The 20243-nt window shown below is 42.3% G+C and overlaps 1 protein-coding gene across 6 annotated transcripts in view; it reads right to left on the reverse strand.

Moving 5' to 3' along the window:
- Positions 1-20243, reverse strand: part of PHACTR1 (phosphatase and actin regulator 1) — a 570997-nt gene that overhangs the window by 518745 nt on the left and 32009 nt on the right. For all 6 annotated transcript variants that reach the window (XM_086706265.1, XM_086706260.1, XM_086706269.1 and 3 more), the window contains one exon: positions 14039-14185. In XM_086706265.1, coding sequence (XP_086562391.1) covers positions 14039-14185 — 147 coding nt within the window. The remainder of the gene's footprint in view (positions 1-14038; positions 14186-20243) is intronic.

Below are 20243 nucleotides of genomic sequence, written 5' to 3' on the forward strand. Positions count from 1 at the left end.
AAGGGCCGCTGATAGCTTTTCTCTGGACAAATCACCTCTAATAAATGAAGCTGGCAACATAGCAATAAAAAAGCTAATGCAATGCCTGATTGAGTGATTATAGCAGTCTTTTCTGCGTTGGCTAAATTCAGTCATTGTTTCATTTCTACCTCAATATTTCCACTTCACTGTCCTTAATAAGTGGAACCGGGGAGGAGATAGAACGCAGACGTGAGTAGCTGTAACTCTCCTGAATTGCCCCTATAATTGGGTTTATGGAAGGACTTAGATGATATATGTCTTCATGAGGTAACTTTACAGCAGAAATTGTTCATACAGCTCATATTATATGAGCTGTAACAGAGAGGCCAATGAAGTGAGCTTAAGGCTGATTTGAGCTTACTTTGGGTTGACCTGGCATTATTTTTATGGATGGTTCTAGTTGGTCTTAGACGTAACACACACTTCCGTGTCTATGGTTGCTATTTTATCAGACAAGTGATGTCATAGTTTGACTCAGATCTTGGTGGACAAGAAAACCATGAGCCAATCTTTTCTTTCTGGAAATACAAACGTTCTCAAGACGCCAGAAAGAATATTACCGGTGTGACAGGTGCAAATATACGGATAGACTCGGAAAAACAAAAAAGAAATGTTTAAATCAACTAAATGGCCCACCCAGGGAGCGCTGACTATGCTCTGTCTGGTTGCTTCATAAAATGGGGAGGATTTCTGTGGCGAGGAGTCTCTGGTATACAGGATGTAGAAAACACCTTTGGCTAAAACATCAGAAACCACAATAACGATTTATTTCTGCATATTTAAAATGAATTCCTTACACGAGAAGATAAAGGAAAACTACCTCAGGGCTTTTACAACTTGAAAAAAGCCAGAGTCATTTTGAAGCTTTACAAAATTACAATAATGTATCAAGTATCTAATTTGCTTAAAGCTTATTAACCAAATACCTTTTTGTGTCAAAATGCAGTAAAATACACTCATGAAAGTTATGTGGTATCACAAATCGCACATAATGGGGAATCTGTGATGAGCCACAATTTGGCATGATCTGCATTATCTACATTATAGCTCCAGACCCAGATATCAGTTGAAAATTTTTGCTTTTATATGAATGAAACCCCCTCCAAACTGGGAGACAAAGACACAAAATAAAAAACAAAACGAAGAGCCCAGCCACTCCTAACTTGGTTTCTGCCTGTTCTATTTCAGTTGAACCCACTGAACATGGAGAAATCGTTTCTAGAACTGCGAAGTTGCCTTATATGAAAGGTGGCTCTGAGTGCCATGCCCAAACTGCCGGTGAAAGTCACTTTTTTTTTACTGAAATAGCTGCTTCTCAGCTGATTACAAGCCGGCATCACGACCAGATACAGCAAAGACGTTGCTGGAAGGCAGCATGGTGGGCGATGTGGGGTGAGTTTAGGGCAGCTGGCTCCACAGCTGTGCGAAATGTGTGATTTTTTGGTTTCAGTGGGAGGTAATGATCAGCCCTAGACTTCCTCAGATACACAGGGGACTTTTGAAGCCTCTTCCTCTCGGAAATGAAGATCTTGCCTTGGAAGCTTTGGGTGTGTTGATTAAGGTCAAAACAAGTAATTAGGGCATTCAGTCAGCGAAGGGAGGACAAGGTGGAGGAAATGGAAGGGGAGATTAGAAAAGAGGGATGCATCTGGTTGTTCGGTGTGTGCCTAAGACCAAGTTGGACAAATGCCTTGCAAGGCCAGTCATTCGAGAGGGCAGTACAGTTACTTTTCGTTTCAAAATGACAAACACTTGTAAAAATTCGAGCACTCTGTCTCTTATGGATGGATAAGAGTATCCAAAGGCAACCACACGTCATACCATGATGAGAGTTGACACTGAAGGCATGAACATCACCTACATTTATAAATCGGTAGATGCTGTTGTCAGTCTTTCTGGACTCTTGGGCTGTGTTGAATTTTTTGGCTATGGCAAAGGCCACATTTTCAGTAGAATTAATCTAGTTTTCACATTTTCATTCCAGGGCCTCATTTGTGCCACAGCGAGAAATCTAAAGCTGTCCCATTCATCCAGACCACCTCTGTTCCTCGCCTTTGTATATAGTCCTTGGCTACTGGCAAGACATTTTTCCATTTGGTCCTTAAAGTAACAACCATAATTAGGCAGAGGGTGTTATCTCCGTGTTCGAGGTTGCAAAGATTCAGAGATGGCTTAGCTCGTAAGTAGCAGAGTCCGATTTGGGAATCAGCAAATCTCCAAACCCATCACGGAACACTTATGCCCGTGATTCAGAAATGAGAAGATGCTCTCCCTGACTCTGAAAAGCTAAGATTCCATGATTTTTGATGTTCACCTGGCCTTCGTGGATGACTTCTCAAACCGAAAAGCTGTGTTCTCTCTCTTCTCCCTCCCTCTTTGCCTTCCTCCTTTCTTCCTCCTACATCCCTTTCTCTGCTCTTTTTTTCCCTTCTCACAAAACACCGCCTCCAAGTTCAGGGGACCACCGGGACGTCCAGTAGCTAGTCTTGTCCATGTGGCCATTTCCATGTGACCCTTTGATATTTCAGAGTTGATCCATTCAACGTCAGTCAGAGGATGGGCTGTCTTTAATGTAAATTTCCTTAACTTTTAGAGTCTGAGGGTGACTTCCTTTCTCATCTTGGGCCTGTCATACTCATTCAGTACTCTAAACAAGGACTGAGTAGAGGTGAAATTAGCTAAGAAAACTTGTTCCTTGTCTGAACGTTTATGACTTTGTAGCCATTCGGTCTTAGACGATGTGGTAACTAGAAGGACATCTTCCTTGTTTCCTTTTTTCTTTTCATTCTTTCCTTTTTTTTTTTTTTTTTTCCTTTTGGGTAATATCTTGGAAGAATAGAACCAAGATGAGGCAATACACAGAAATGTAATGGAGCTTGCTCTCTGCTTTGCGTAATGAGTGCTCACTATATGCCAAGTACTATCCTAAGGTTTTCACATTTTTCTTTTTTTTTGAGACAGAGAGAAGGCACGCGAGTGGGGAGAGAGGGGTAGAAGGAGAGAAAGAGAAAGAGAATCTTAAGCAAGCTCGACACAGGGCTCCATCCCATCCTTGACGGTGAGATCATGACCTGAGCCGAAATCAAGAGTCAGATGCTTAACCGACGGAGCCACCGAGGAGCCCCTAAGTTTTTCACATTTCATAAAATTATCTGCTCTTCAAAAAAAAACTCTCCAAGGTGGTCACCATTATTAATTCCATTTTATAGGTGAGAAACTTAAGAGGTTCAATGTCTTGCTCAAGGTCACATGGCTAGTAAATGACAGAGTGGGGATTTGAACCCAGGAAGTCTAGCTCCAGATATACTCACATAACCACTATCACTACCCTGGAAAAGAGAGGATTCTTCCTCACGGCTCTTGTTCCCACTCTGCAGGGCTGCATTATGACTTCCATGGGTCCCAGTCACTTCTGTCTTCGAAAGCCCCTTTCACCACAAAAAATATTAAAAACTATGTATCTATTATTATGTTGGTAGAGAGACAAATATAAACCAGGCTGGATTATACTCATTTTTTATTCTGACCTTAAAAGAAATTAAAACATTTTCTTGTGAGCCTCAAAAGGTATTGTGAGCCTACTCTACCTAAGAGCGAAGTTGGCCTTCACTCTGGAGCTTTTCTCTTTCATCTTGATTCATGTTGTGAAGACAATGAATTTACCACATTCTTTGGGGGAATCAAAAAAGATGGGGATTTCCTTGCAAATATTTTTTCTGAGTTCAGAAATAGTGCCTAGAAAACAATGAGTTAAGTAATGTTTTTAATTTTTTAACTTATTTTTTTAAGTTTACTTATTTATTTTGAGAGAGAGAGAGAGAGTGTGTGCATGCCTGTGAGTGGGGGAGGGGCAGAGACAGAAGGAGAGAGAATCTCAAGAAGGCTCTGCACTGTCAGCCCAGAGACTGACCTGGGGCTCAAACTCACAAACCACAAAATTATGGCCTGAGCCAAAACCAAGAGTCGGACGCTTAAGCGACTGAGCCGTGCAGATGCCCTGAATTAAGTAATGTTTTTTAAACTGTGGGTTGTAAAATCACTTAGATGGGTCATAACCAGCATTTTTATAATTAGACTATGTTCGAAGGGAATGGATGGGAAGGGAAGGAATAGGGTAATGTAGAAAACATCAGAGTTTATTTGCACATATTAAGGGCATTTTGAGGAATATTTTATTCCAATCATAAATATGCATGCGTGTATGTGACGTTAAAGTGCATTTCTTTTTTTTTTTTTTTAATTTTTTTTTTCAACGTTTATTTATTTTTGGGACAGAGAGAGACAGAGCACGAATGGGGAAGGGGCAGAGAGAGAGGGAGACACAGAATCGGAAACAGGCTCCAGGCTCCGAGCCATCAGCCCAGAGCCTGACGCGGGGCTCGAACTCACGGACCGCGAGATCGTGACCTGGCTGAAGTCGGACGCTTAACCGACTGCGCCACCCAGGCGCCCCAAAGTGCATTTCTTAATGAGTCCTAGCCAAATATATATATGTATACATACATATATATGTGTATATATATATATATATATATGTATGTATGTATGTATATATATACACATATGTGTGTGTGTGTGTGTGTGTGTGTGTGTGTATTTAATACTGGGCTAGGATGCATTCCTGATTCTCTCTCTTTTTTTCCCTTAGCCATGATAAGCTTAAAATGTAACTTTATAGCAAAGTTGACTGTATCAGCTTGCTCTCTTGTAAGAAATCGTGGCCATTGAGAATATGGATTTGAGTCATATAAAAGATGATCCAAATTCCATTTCTTCACCTTATTAGCTACATTACCACTGCTAAGTTATTTAACCCCTTTGTGACTTAGTTGCCACATGGATAAAATAAGGATAGTAATAATCATGTAAATCTCATAAGGTCATTATGAGAAATAGATAACCAAGAGTTTACAAAGCCCACGGTACAGTAGATGTTAGCAAACACCCTCTATATGCTGACAACTTAAATATATTTTTTAATGTTTTATTTTAGTTTTGAGAGAGAGAGAGAGCCTGAGTGGGGGAGGGACAAAGAGAGAGGGGGGCAGACGATCTGAAGCAGGCTCCACACTGAGAGCAGCAAGCCCGACGTGGGGCTCAAACTCATGAACTGTGAGATCATGACCTGAGCTGACGTCAGATGCTCAACTCACAGAGCCACCCAGGTGCCCCTTCAATAAATATTTCTGCGCCAGACCTCATTTTTAACCTTAGGCTTATCTAACTGCTCATCTGATACCTCCACTGGGATGTCTAGTAGGCATCTCACGTTTGACATGTCTGCATTTGAATTTCTGACCACTCCCCCATGCCCCCCAAAGGCCCTTTTATCCTTGTGGTTGCTCAGGCCAAACCTTGGAGGGACTCCTTGCTCCTTTCCTTCTCTTAACAACTCACACTGAATCCATCATGAAAGCTTGTTGGCTATCCTTTCAAATACATACAGAATCTGACCTCTTCTCACTGCCGCTTCTCTGCCTCGCTGCTCAGCCACCACCATTTCTCTGGGTTACTGAAATCTTCCAAATCAGCTTCCCTGCCTCCTCATGTCCCGCTACCATCTGCTCATGCCCAGCAGCCCCAGCAATCCTCTTAAAATCTATCTCAGATCGGGTTATTCCTAAGCGTAAATCCCCACATCGTCCCACACTCCACTACGAGAGTCAAAGTCCACAGTAGCCCCCAGATCCTGTATACTCTGGTCCCTATTCCCTACAAGTTTCTCCAGCCACACTAGGCTCCTCTCCAGGTCTTGAACACACGAGGAACACTCCAGTTAAAGGGCCTTTGCCCTTGCTGCCCTCCACCCATATTGGTATTGCTCATTCTCTCACCTACTTGGGAGAACTTTGTTCACATCCCCTCTTCTCAATGTTGTCTATCCTGCAGCCCATCCCTTTCTTTGCTTCTACATGTCTTGTACGCTTAGCTTGCTTCATTTTTGCCTTAACTTCTAAAATATTATACAGTGTGTATAAATATTAGATTGTTTATTGTCCATAACCCACTTTATGAAGTTAAAATTCACAAAGGTTAGATGGGTTTTTTTTGTTGTTTTTTTGTTTTTGTTTTTTAAGTAGGCTCCACGACGCAGGGCTTGAACTCACGGCCCTGAGATCAAGACCTGAGCTAAGGTCAAGAGTCAAATGCTTCACCAACTGAACCAACTGAGTTTGTTTTGATTACTAATAGTTCCCAAGTGTCTAAAACATGGCCTAATACATATTTAAGTTCTCAATTAACATTTGTTGAATGAATAAATATTACGATTTCTTCTTACCTTCTTCTACCTCCCCCCTCCCAAACCACAGGGCCCAGATGGAATAAGGAAAATCAAGCATAACACAGCTCTTTCTATACTCTTGATTAAACCATGATTGAGTATTAAATCAACTTGTTATTTGTGTGGTAGAGATCCAGAAATAATGGGCTGTCTATGTCTATAAATGGCAAATAATCACATTGATAAAGTTCAGTATAGTTTCAAAACCAAGATATACATTGAATCCTCATGACTACAATACAGCCCAAGTATTTACTATTCAAAGATTCTGCTCCTGAATTGTTAGTTTAGGGTACACAAATGAGGCAGAAAAGATCAATAGGAAAACTACAAGCTTTTATACAACACTTGCTTTTATAAATGTTAAATAACTAGTAGTGTGATTATTTCTGTTGTCTTTCGATAGCCTGCGTAGGAAGTCATGCCAATCCATCATCCTTCAATAAGGTCATAAAATTGATTTTGTCTTTTATTTAACTATCCTACGTTATATAAAAGACTTGTAAATTAAAGCCATTAAGATGTCAACATGGCCCACTTTTTTCCCTCCTGAAATCATATCCACTCTATTACCTACTACCAAAGAGGGTGGGGACAGGGATGAAACAAAGGGGGAAAATGCTACAATTCTTCTTGTATCATACGATGAGGAACATGTTGTATCTATTAATAGTTCTTTCAGGGCCTCTTCTGGGTTTTTTTTGACATGATACACTGACTATATGTCTCATTTTTCAACTTACCAAGTCAAGGAGAAAACTAGCTCTATATATTATCTTCAATTTTCAGTTGTGTTCTAACTCTTGCTTGTACAATAAACAATCATGAATTGAAGTTGCATACGTCAAGGAGTAACTCCATATGTGATATGAAAATATTTTTGCTTCGTATTAAAATACATGATGGGGTGCCTGGGTGGTTCAGTCAGTTAAGTGCCCAACTTCAGCTCAGGTCATGATCTCGAGGTTTGTGAGTTCAAGCTCCACGACGGGCTCTGTGCTGACAGCTCAGAGCCTGGAGCCTGCTTCGGATTCTGTGTCTCTCTCTTTCTCTACCCCTCCCCCTTCTCAAAAATAAATAAACATTGGGGCGCCTGGGTGGTTCAGTCGGTTAAGCATCCGACTTCAGCTCAGGTCATGATCTCTTGGTCCGTGAGTTCGAGCCCTGCGTCGGGCTCTGTGCTGACTGCTCAGAGCCTGGAGCCTGTTTCAGATTCTGTGTCTCCCTCTCTCTCTGCCCCTCCCCCATTCATGCTCTGTCTCTCTCTGTCTCAAAAATAAATAAACATTAAAAAAATGTTTTAAATAAATAAACATTAAACAAATTAAAAATAAAATAAAAGAACTGTATAAGAATATATTGTTTTGCACCTATTTTAACCAACAGTTTATTTGTTCCTATCAGCACATATGCCTCTGAAGGAAAAAAGTTCTCTGTAGGCCATGGCCAGGTTTTATAGTTAGAACCTAGAAGATAGGATTATTCTATCTGTGAATTCCAAAGGCATGTATTTACCTTCCCCGGTAATTTAAAAGGATAAAGGGAAAATATAGATCTTAGAACCTATTCATTTTAATTACAAAAGAGAACAGGAAACACTTAAAATGCCAATTGGAAGACCAGATTAATATTTAGTTTTCTCACTTTCCATTTATTGCTCAGATTTCGCCAATACCTTTTTCAATCATACAACAAACATTTACAAAGCATCAACTGTGTGAAAGACTCTAATCTCTGACTATTCGAATTTAAAACATTCTAATTAAGACGGTGTATGTAAATGTACCTCCTAGCACATTATTAACTATTAAGAAGTAATTATTAATTATGATTAATATTTTTTTTTAATTTTTTTTTCAACGTTTATTTATTTTTGGGACAGAGAGAGACAGAGCATGAACGGGGGAGGGGCAGAGAGAGAGGGAGACACAGAATCGGAAACAGGCTCCAGGCTCCGAGCCATCAGCCCAGAGCCTGACGCGGGGCTCGAACTCACGGACCGCGAGATCGTGACCTGGCTGAAGTCGGACGCTTAACCGACTGCGCCACCCAGGCGCCCCTGATTAATATTTATCAATTCTTTTACTTAAGCTTATTTTCATAACTTTGCTGTGATCAAATATTTAAATCACTGCTATAATTATGTTATTCTACTATATGTTTTATACCATAAATAAGACTGCATATAAAAACCAGTGAATATCCAGTAGTACAGCTAGAGTTGGAAGAACCAGTTATTCACAGGTTTTTAGATTAAATGACTTCCTTTTATTTTTTTAATTTTTAAATATTTTGTTTATTTTTTCTTTATTTTTAATGTTTATTTGTTTATTTTGAGAGAGAGAGAGAGAGAGAATGCATATGTGAGTGGGGAAGGGGCAGAGAGAAAGAGAGAATCCTAAGCTGGCTCTACACTGTCAGCACAGAGCCCAACGTAGAGCTGAAACCCACAAACCCTGAGATCATGACCTGAGCTGAGATCAAGAGTTGGACACTTAACTGAGCCACACAGGCACCCTGAGACTTCCTAGATTTTAAAATCGAAATCCGTCATCTAAGGGCCGAGTGAACAAAGCCTAGAAAAATTAAATGTCTTGTGCCTGGTCTTAGAGGCAGAGATGCATTAAAATCAAGTTTTTCTGATATTTTTCATATAAAACACACTTTCATGGTCTTCCATGAAATCTCTCTTTCTCTAAATACATACACATGTATGTGTGTGTGTGTATATATATATATATATATGTATATAATTACAGACAAACTAAATAAGTAACGTATCAGTTAGTGATAAGAGAATAGTAATGTAATCCTTAGATGTTAAAAAGAATTTAATAATGCCCAGACCAGAGATCCCAAGAAAATTTAACCATGTAACACAGATTTAGTGTTCAAGGTGTCTCAGAAACGTATGGATTGTTGTTGAAACAAAAATATTGTAAGCAGTCAAGTTAAATATTAACAGCAAAGGGCTTCCTATTTCTTCATATTGTTAATTATTTACTTTCCCTTACTTTGTTTATATTATTTATATTATTTGGAGTGGTCTTCATCAGTACCATCTGAATGCATTACATAATGAGATTACCAGGTTGGTTAGCTTTAAGAACAGCAAAGGAGGAGGGCAGACCCTCAGAGGGCCCCGTAATAGAGGCTGCTGGTCAACTACACGGCCTTCCAGTTGGATTGTGGCTACTGAATGTGAGAAGCGATCAGTACTTTCAAGGAGATTTGGGGCTTACAAAATAAAAGCCAGACCCATGTGATCTACCTTCACTTTGAAATCAGTAACAAAAAAACATTGTGAGGGAGACACTGGCATTCTTCAGTGAAAGAGTGAAGGAAGAGGCTTACCAAGACCTTCGCATTGGTTGAACAATCTTGCTTCAGTGTGACAGTATTCCCGATTTTGCCTAGGGACAGTTCTCATTGCTAAGTGATGATCTCGCATTCTGGGCAGTCACTTCTCAGTATCATAGATTTTCATACTGTAACTAAGAGATAAAGATCTTCCTCCTCAAGAGAGTTAAGAAAGAGATCCCCTGAGACCAAGGTTATACCCTAATCTGGCGGACCCATCCATTCTTACAGGTGGCCAAAACAAGCCAATTGTGACTGCCATTATCCTCTGTGCCTGGAAGAGTGGAGAAGACCAACAGAAATCAGAAATAGCTCTCCTTGGTTTACATCAGAAACAAAAACTAATCTTGAAGTCCCAAGGACGACGGGCATTCTGAAGCTGACCATGCCATTAGCTTAAAATCTACTCCACGCAAAAAGCAATTCCGAAATGTCAACAAAGGTTAAATTTCCTTATGATTAGAGAAGTACTTATTTTTCTCAAGAGTGGCCCAATATTGGTTTTGGGGTTTAAACAATCCTAAATCATCAGCGTGATTAGCTTTCCTGCTTTTGACACGCCTTTAAGAAATTTTAGATGGGCTTAACTTTTTATTTACCACAACATTTCCATTCATTTCAGCGTGTAACTGCCGAGAACTTTTCAGTTTCAGCACCCTCTAGGTAGCAAATACCCTTCTACATACTGTCAATATAAAGATAAATAAAACACACTAGCCTATAGGAAAACATCCTCCCCACAGGCTGCAACTCTTCAGGACACCCACTTCAATGCAGTGAATGCATGACCTCATAAGGCAGGGTAAATTCTCACAAGCTAAATGTCAATGATGTTCATTACTAAGTGAGAACACAATTAGAAACACTTGCTACTAATAGTGTGAACATACTCTTCTGTTACACGATGTCCTTATAACACATTTTAATTTCTCAGGGAAAAAAAAAACCTCTTTCAATGTTTTAAATGAGGTCTGATGTGTCTGTGTAAGTTTCAGCAAGTACATTGGCTTAATTTTCTCTACCGTCAGCAAATAACCATTATCACTGTTAGCATAATATACTAAGTGCTGAATAGAAGTTAAAAACCAACAAAAGGGTCTCTTTGAGAAGAATGGAAGTCACGGTTCGGAAAATCCCGATTCTATACTCCGTCAGTTTATGCTGAAACTTGGAGTTTGCATCTTCATAAAGTGATGAAAGACCCACATTTTGGTGCTATTCTTTGACTGACTTGGGACTAGTAGGTGAAGGAGTATAGCCTTCACTCAAGCTGTGGAGTTATTTCTGAAATGATATTATTAAGTGCCCTCAGGGACAGGATGTAGTTGAAAGGATGCATAAGTATTTAATTAGTATTCAAAATGCCCAGTACACGTTATTTGGCAACTATACAGGTTAGCTGAAGGGAGTTGGTGCCCCAAATGATTTCGTGATATCCAAATAAAATGAACATCTGTATATTTATTCCATGAAGCATTACTAAACCTCTAAAATATTAAACATGTACTTCTATATAATGAGTGGGTGTGAGAAAGCAAATATTAAACATAAATGGTTTAAACCAAGAAAGGATTTCTCTGGAAAGAATAAACACTAAGTGACTGGGGGGTAGAAGAAGAGTGGGAATAAAGGGCAAACGAAATCTTCCTTGCTTAATTGTTTGTAAATTGTTACGAGACAAAGTTCTCTCTATGCCCAAATTATGTAATTTACCCGAAGTGTGCAGGCTCCTCTGTTCAGCAACGCTGATAACGACACTAATAGTTTAATTACAACTTGCTGCTCAAGGAGATAAACAAGGCTGTTTGCTTTTTAAACCAGGGGTTACAATTACTTTTAAACGCGGGGGAAAGGCACATCTGTGAGTAGATCTTACTATGTCAGGAAAGCAACCAGAAACCAGCTGGAAAATAAACAAAGCGCCAGGAGTGAACAGCCTGCGCAAAATTAGAGCAGAACTGCCTGATTTGAGCAGTGGAGCAGTAGGCGTGAGGCGTAGTAAACAGGCGGCAAATGTAGGTGGGCAGGGATAGAAAAGTTTTTGGTGACTAGATCTCCTGAGTTTTCCCTGGGATTCCATCACTGGGAGGGACTGGGCACCCCTCCCTCCGCTGTCCTGTTTATAGTCACATCTCTGTCACACAGTCCTTCGTTTCAGCACCACCGAGGGAGGACAGCTCCCCTATCTGCAGAACACCGTCCACTGCGACTGCTCTCCCTTCTCTACCAACATCCTCTGGATACACTTTCTCTTTCTTGCTGGTGTCTTTCTTGATTTTGCTTTTAGGGAGATTCTAAGAGGCATATAGAAGAGACTGGGACCTTGTTGGGCTTGTTTATTTCCAGAGAAAAGACAGACAAGTCTTGTCCGAAAAGTCCAATCTTTTAACTGGCCTCCCGAGAAATTTAACCAGAATAAAAGATGGCAAGTCACTGGGTTTAATCTGGCAGCGAAACGGCTCAACGCTCTCAGTAGTAGCTGAAACTCGAAGCCTTCTTTTAGTGTTTTATTTTATTGTTTGGTTGTTAAAAGTAAAACAAGGTAAATAACCTTTACTAACTGCCGCTCTAGCCCTTTCCTCTCCTGTGCTGAGACCAAGACACTCAGGGAATGTACCAGAGTTTGGTAGCAAAGGGGTCAGTGGTACAATTTCTGAAATCACTCAGCAAGAAAACAATCTCAGTCATAAAAGAAACTCTTCTCTGTCCTTCTGAGGACCCCTCACAACCATATCCTGAATCCTGAATCAAGGATTATCCGTTCCAAAGTGAGACCACAGGCTACACAGCATGCACAAAAATTGCCAAAGCTTCTCCCAATAAAGTCCTCATTTCCCCAGCACGAAATCCAGAGGAAAACATTTTAGGAGTGACAAGAAAACATATGATTAAAAACCCAAATCACCAAGACAGGAAAATATAACACTCCAACCAAGTTGGCTGCTCTGATCCTTTCAGTCACCCTTCTAGTCATGAAGATATGGTTCCTTAGCCAACACATCTTGTTTCTCTATTCAGAGTTTTTTCTCTTTTGTCCAAACTTCTCAACAGTGTATAAAATACTCATCATGTGAAGGTTCTCTCTGCTCCAACACATGCACGCAACACACTTTCATTCAGTTCCATTTTCAAGGATTTAGTTTCCTAAAGAAAAAGGTATTATCTGGTTTTGAAACTTATTTCGAGGGATAGTGTTCAGGAAAATTCCCTCACTCTTTTTGCAATGGATTTGCTAGAACACTGAGGGACTCTAAAAATGAAGAGACGCAGCTGGGGTGGTGGCTTAGGAGTCATTCAGAAAAGGCAGCACTATGAAGTTATTGTTGGACAACTTCTTCCCGATGATGGTGACCATCTGCTACTAACAGGGGTGATGTCTGCCTATGAATCCGGAGAAGCAGCAGCAGTGGGGACAGCTGACACTGGGCGCTTCTCATCAAGTAAGCCTGAGAGGTCTCTCAACTGAAGCATGTTGACTCTCTGGATCCCTCAGTCCTCTCTATTGCCCCTTCCTTTCTTCTTCCCTCCCTCCCTTCCTCTCCCTCTTTCTTCTTTTCCCCCTCCCTCCCATGACCCCTTCCTCCCTCCCTCTTTACCCTCCTCCCTCCCTCCTCCCTCCCTCCTCTACCTCAGTTGTCCTTTTCACTTAATTCCATCTGGGCCACTTTGAGCACCAGTACCAGTGACAGAATCAGATCACCTAACATGTATCCAACAGACAATGTTATTATTATTATTATTATTATTATTATTATCATCCTTCGGGTTGCTCTCCCACTGCTCGGTGGGAAGATAAGGTCCCGTTGGTAGCTGTCAACCCCACACCCTCTCACCCCTCCAACACCGCAGCAGTGGCATCAGCCCAGCAAAATCACCAGTCGGAATGTCACCAACAAGTTCCACCCTGTAGGAGCCCTGCCAGCACACCTCCCCGGCAGAACCTTGCGAGACCCTCCGCCCACAGCCAGTGCACTCGCAGCCCGATCCAGCTCTGGGTTATTCCTATGATCATTGTTATCACTGACAACACTTTCTTCTCCTTATGGAAAGGGGAAGCCCGCGTGTGACTCCAGGGCGGATGTAGAGCTCCACGCACTACCCTCCCCCACCTCTGCAACACACACGCGCGCGCGCGCACACACACACACACACACACACACACACACACACACACACACCCCTCCGCACACCGGCGACACAAAGAGCGAGTGAGCGAGCCCGGCGTCCGGCTGGGTAGGGAGGGGGGCGGGAGGGAGGACCCCGCCGGGAGGGGGACACCCCAGGAGGGGCAGGGGGCTGAGCCAGCCGGCGTGGAGGGAAGGGAGGCGAGGAAGCGGTGTGGGGGAGAGAGCTAGGCGAGAGGGTCGTCCCTACCTGCCCCTAGGTTGAAGGAGATCCTGGCTTCGGCGAGGTACGGCGTGTCGCTCTTGGAGCGGACTCTTCTGATGGGCCGCCGGTCTATATCATCCTCCGAAGATGCCGCCATTAATGTGGGAGGCAGGAGCAGGGTCGCCCGGCGAGCTGAGAGGGAGAAGGAGACGGAGAGAGAGAGGGAGAGAGAGGCGGAAAAGGGGAGGAGGGGAAAGGAAGAGGCTCACGCACGGGGAGGGGGAGGGGAGAGGGGGAGGGGAGAGGAAGGGAACGGGACGGGGAGGGAGGGGGAAAAGAGGGGAAAGAGGAAAAAAAAAGAGGGAGAGAGAAAGAAAGAGAGCAAAGGAGAGAAAAGGGTGAAGGGAGAGAAAGAAAATCCGTTAAGGATTCGTGGACTGGAGCAGAGATCAGGCTCTCTATCCCTGGCTTGCGCCCAGGGCTCCCCTAACTCCTCTTGCAGCCACAGGGCCAATGGGTCAGTGTTCCCGGACTGACACCCCGCCTCTGCCCGCAGCCCCGGTTCTCAGCTGTTGGCACAGACAGGCCAATGCGAAAGGGAAGGCTCCAAAGCAAAGATGCCCAGTCAGCACTGTGCCCTCTCCCGCCAAACGCACTTACTCTGCTCTTCAAGTGCACGCTAGGGTCTCCTTAACCCACAGCGTTCTCTAGACTGAGGATGCCTGGCCAGACACACCAACTTCGGCTTTCCTTGTGTGGATGGAATTACTACCTTTGGGGTGCAAGCCTGGGGGGGGTCATGGAGGAGGGCACTGCCCCCAGGGCACCCCTCTGCTCCCCTTTCCCAACCCAGAGCTCAAATAAAGACGCAACCTGGTCTGCAATCCTCAGAAGCTTTCTCACCAGCCCCATTGAACCCTAGATGTGGAGAGACAAAGAGTCACCTTCGCATTGGACCCACAGTCTCTGTAACCCAGTGCCATTGTTTTTGAAGGAGAGGTAAAGATCAAGGACAGGCTACATTTCTTTGAAAGTTTGCACTGCAAACTTCCCACGTTACCCAGCACAGAAGGAAGTAGAAAGGTTTCTGGAGTGTGACTGAAAATGGTCTGATGCTCCTGCTGAATCTATTGATGGGCTATACCCTTTGATGTCTGCCTTTCTACAGCCTCGGTCACTTGGTCTTTTTTGTGGCCCGATGTTGCCACTCATCTTTCTAGCAAGAGCTCACCTGGAGTACACAGATAAATGCTGCCTTGATTCTCTCCTGGCTACAAAGGCAATCTCAATGTCAAGTCATACCCTTCAATCTCAGAGGAAGAAACGCTGCCCCATCTCTGCAAGACTTCCCTCTGCACTTCAGGGGTCAGTGGGAACTCTCATGAACTCTCATCTCCTGCTCTTACGCTCTAGAATCTTCAGTCTCTCCGCACGGGTTTTTGACTTCCCACATGGAGAATAACTCTTCACCTTGGGAAAAATATATCTGCCCTTGGCCTCACTGCTTCCCTACCACACTATTTCCTTCCCCTTCTGCTTCACCCTCCCGTGGAACTTTTGCCCCACAGGCTCCGTTTCTTCACCCTCAACCCCCTCTGTCATCCCCACTGCTGGTTCCTATCCCCCCCACCACCCCCCCATGCAAGCAAAGCTATTTTAAAGGTCATCATGTCCTTCTAACAGTTAAATCCATTTCTGTCTTGTCTTCTCTGAAGCGTGTAGTAAACTATTCTTTTGAACCAGTCTCCTCCATTGGCTTTCAGTACCAGGCTTCCTCCTGAATCGCTCAATTTCTGATTGTTCTCCAAGTATCTGCAATGTTAATTTGAAATTGCTTATCCCGGCGTTCAAGGCCGTTCACAACCTGACTCTAATATGTTTTTCCAGACTTGTCTCCCATTGTTCATGCCAGTCTGCCCAGATTTCTCCCAGCGAGTCTGGCTCATTTCTGCATTTCTGTCTTGGCTTGGGCCACACACCACAAATTTCTTCCCTGTAAACTTCGCATGTTCTCCCTCAGGAATGTCAGATAACTGGCCCACTAGCCTTTGGCATAGGACATAGTAAATGCTAAATAGATTTTTTTTTTTTTAATAAAAGAAAGGAGGAGAGGAAGAAAGGGAGAGAGGAAGGAGAGAAGAGAAAGGAGTTGTTACATAAGTAATGAGTAGCTGAATTTGGGAATCAAATCCTTGTCTGCCCGATTTTTAAATCCTGTGCCCTTAACCAGTGTATCGATTTGCTAAGTACATACATTTGGTTGACTGGCCACATTTAAAATTCACTTTTCTATGACATTTGCCTAATTATTATGGCCCGTTTATCTCTGTTAAACATAGATTCAAAATGGATACTTCCTCTCTCAGGAGACACAACCAGGGTATTTGGCTCATCAAATGAACCATGAAGGTGAGTGCTTTTCAATGGCTAGACAGGCTGCAAACCAATATTATGATTGTAACATTTAGGTTCAGGCTCTTAAGGAAGTGGAAACGTAAGGAAATAAATGCCAACAATTCTGAACACTGTGTAAACTCTACCTCTCTTGAATGAAGGCAGTGCCACTAATTGTTCAAAATATTTGGGATTCTCCATCCCCTTATATTTTCATTCATCAGCTGTGTCTTTGAAAAAAAAAAAAAACCTGGGGTGCCTGGGTGGCTTAGTCGGTTGAGCGTTGGACTCTTGATTTCGGCTCAAGTCACGATCTCATGGTTGTGAGATCGCGCCCTGTGTCGGGCTTCATGCCTGGGTATGGAGCCTGCTTGGGATTCTCTCTCTTCCTCTCTCTCTCTCTCTCTCTCTGCCCTTTCCCTGCTCTCTCTCTCTCTCAAAATAAATAAATAAACATTAAAAAATTATGGGGCGCCTGGGTGGCTCAGTCGGTTGGGCGTCCGACTTCAGCTCAGGTCACGATCTCGCGGTCCGTGAGTTCGAGCCCCGCGCCGGGCTCTGGGCTGATGGCTCAGAGCCTGGAGCCTGCTTCCGATTCTGTGTCTCCCTCTCTCTCTGCCCCTCCCCCGTTCATGCTTTGTCTCTCTCTGTCTCAAAAATAATAAACATTAAAAAAAATTTTTTAAATATTAAAAAAAAAACAATAAAGCCATTTGCAGTAATACCTAGCCTTAGCTTTCCCTGTGTTTCTTTGATTTTACATTTAATATTTCTTAATATAGAAAGTACATCTTTGGATTACTATATCTTCTTCTTTTGACATTTTAGGAGATTAAGAGCTTAACATTGCTACTACTTGAGGTATGCCTTTCTTTAAAGGAGTCTAAGTGTACTTTCATAAGATTTTATTATGGTCATTTTATGATTGAAATAATTCTCGCTAGACCTACTTTTGATAAAAATGACATAAAAATACTACGTCTACCTACATGTTCTTGAATTATTTTATCGTATTTTTAATTTTTTTTAATGTTTATTTATTTTTGAGAGGCAGTGAGAGACAGAGTGTGAGTGGGGGAGGGGCAGAGAGAAGAGACACAGCATCTGAAGCAGGCTCCAGGCTCCCCGCTGTCCGCACAGAGCCCCCGGATGGTCTCAAACCCACAAACAGTGTGATCATGACCTGAGCCAAAGTCAGGCCCTTAACCGACCGAGCCACCCAGACATCCCTTTTAGCATAGTTTTATCTTCCAGTTTTGGACTTCCCCAGTGTACTGTCTCCTTTCTCTCGCCTAGGTTTTCCCATTCTCTGTTCACGTCGCCTCTTTTCGCACATCTTTCGTGCAATTCGCTTACAAAATCAATTCCATTTCACGGATCTCCCTCTTATCCGGTCTGAGGACTCGCTTTCGTGGGTTTGTCCCTTCTTGTTTCTCTGGGATTCCTTTCACAGACATGATCTCTTCTCATAAACTACCTGAGTGACATAAGGGAAGAAGCACTGTGGTGGGGATCCGGGACGCTGGGTTCTGTGCGTCTCACCAGACGACACTGGACATCACTCACTCTACCAAAGTGGATCTCAGTCACTTCAGCTTGAAAAATACCAGAGTCAGATAACGTGATCTTAAGGCCCTGCCTGGCTCTAATACTCTATGATAGTTGCAGCTATTTTTGTATCTCCTTTCCATAAATATCCATGGCATATTTTACCTCTGGATCTCAGAAAATACATTGTCCCTTTGATTTGCAACTAACCATATTTAGGAAACCACATGGTATCCATGTTTGTCTCAAGTGATTTCATATTATTCAAGTCTATTTTCTATGCCTGTGCATCCTTTAGAATCTGTTTTTTTTCCTCATAGTGTTTCCGTCATCTGGCAACACCCATATGACTGATTGCGTGTGCACATGTGGGGGTTTGGGTGTGTATTCAGAAAGAACTGAATTCAACTGTGATCTCAAGAACTTTTGAATATATATATTTTTTTAATTTTTTTTAACGTTTATTTATTTTTGAGACAGAGAGAGACAGAGCATGAACAGGGGAGGGTCAGAGAGAGGGAGACACAGAATCCAAAACAGGCTCCAGGCTCTGAGCTGTCAGCACAGGGCCCGACGCGGGGCTCAAACTCACGGACCGCGAGATCATGACCTGAGCCGAAGTCAGCCACCCAACCGACTGAGCCACCCAGGCACCCCAAGAACTTCTGAATATATTTTTAAAAAGCTTGCTTCTTTTCGAGTAGACTCCTGACCCAGGATGAGGGTCTTTTTCTTTTCTAAAACCAGCCAACATTTTAACACTGAAGACCATTCCATGCGTGTGGTATCCACCGCGAGAAACAGAAAAAGAGAAACAATATGGTGGTCAGAAAAGTAGTATTTTGTGTATCCTTCACTGGCATGGAAGAGGATAAAAGTGGGAAGAGAAGGGAGAACGAAAGAGCAATATTCCATCCTAATCAAGAAAACTCTTTAGGTGAGTGAAGCTTTAAAAATATTACTCAAAGTGTGTTTCTAGGACACCCCTACATCGATATCACCTAGAATACTTGTTACAGTGTAGATTTTCCAGGCCCCCAACCTGGACCTACTGAATTTTGAGGGGATGAGAACTCGTTACTTAGATTTTCAAAAGGCTCCTAACTAAGTCCATTCTTACCACTTGTATTCACAATAATACCGGAGGTCTTGGTCAATGCAGTGAGTTAAGTCAAAGGAAAGAAATTAAAAAGATATAATGATTGGAAAACAAGAATAAACTGGTGATTAGTTGAATATGTTGGGATTGTGTACACATAGAAACCATAAGAATCCAGGCTCTTAGAAATAATGCCTGCATTTGACAACATTAGTGATACGATGGCAGTATAAAACACCAATTTTGTTTCAACATACTGGCAAAATCAGAAAATGGAATTTAAAAAGAACTATTTACAATAGTGTCAAAACCATCAAATGCTTATGAATAAATCTCACAAAAGATGAGCAGCATCTCTACACGAAAAACAACAAAACATTCCTGGAAGAAATTAATAAGACCCAAATAAATGAGGAGTGGTATGCCTAAACCATTCTCATGCTCATGAATTAAGACACGCTATGTAAAAGCATTGGTCTCTTCAAACCGATCTATAGATTCAATGACATTTCAGTTCAAATCCATTTTTTTTCATTGACAAGCTGATTCTAAAATGTATATGAAAATGCAAAGGGATGAGACTAGTCTTACCATGACAAAGAAAATAGCTGTGGAGGATTTGCAGTAGAAGGTATCAAGACTTATTATAAAGATATAGAATTCAAAATCAAAATAAGATAATTAGACAAATGGAAGAAAACAGAGAATTTTAAAATGGACCCAGAGATAAACAGTTGCCTGGTTATGACAAGAGTCCCACTGCAGTATTATAGGGTAAAGATGGATTTTTCAATACATAGTGCTTGAACACTTGGATATTCACATGGTGGAAGAAAACAAACCTTGATCCCTATCTCACACCATACAAATTCAATTTCAAGTGGATCATGGACCTAAATGTGAAAGGTAAACAACAAAGTTTCTAGAAGAAAATTTTTTCATAGAATATTTTATGACTTCAGCAAAGATTTTTAAATAGGACATGAAAAGCACTAACCATAAAAGAACAAACAGGCATGTTGGCACTATTAAAACTAAGAAATTTTGGGGGCGCCTGGGTGGCTCAGTTGGTTAAGCATCCGACTTCAGCTCAGGTCACGATCTCAGGGACTGTGAGTTCGAGCCCCACATAGGGCTCTGGGCTGATGGCTCAGAGCCTGGAGCCTGCTTCCGGTTCTGTGTCTCCCTCTCTCTCTGCCCCTCCCCCGT

The sequence above is a fragment of the Puma concolor genome, chromosome B2, assembly GCF_028749965.1.
Source record: "Puma concolor isolate L17-30 chromosome B2, mPumCon1.1.hap2, whole genome shotgun sequence".
Taxonomy (NCBI): Eukaryota; Metazoa; Chordata; class Mammalia; order Carnivora; family Felidae; genus Puma; species Puma concolor.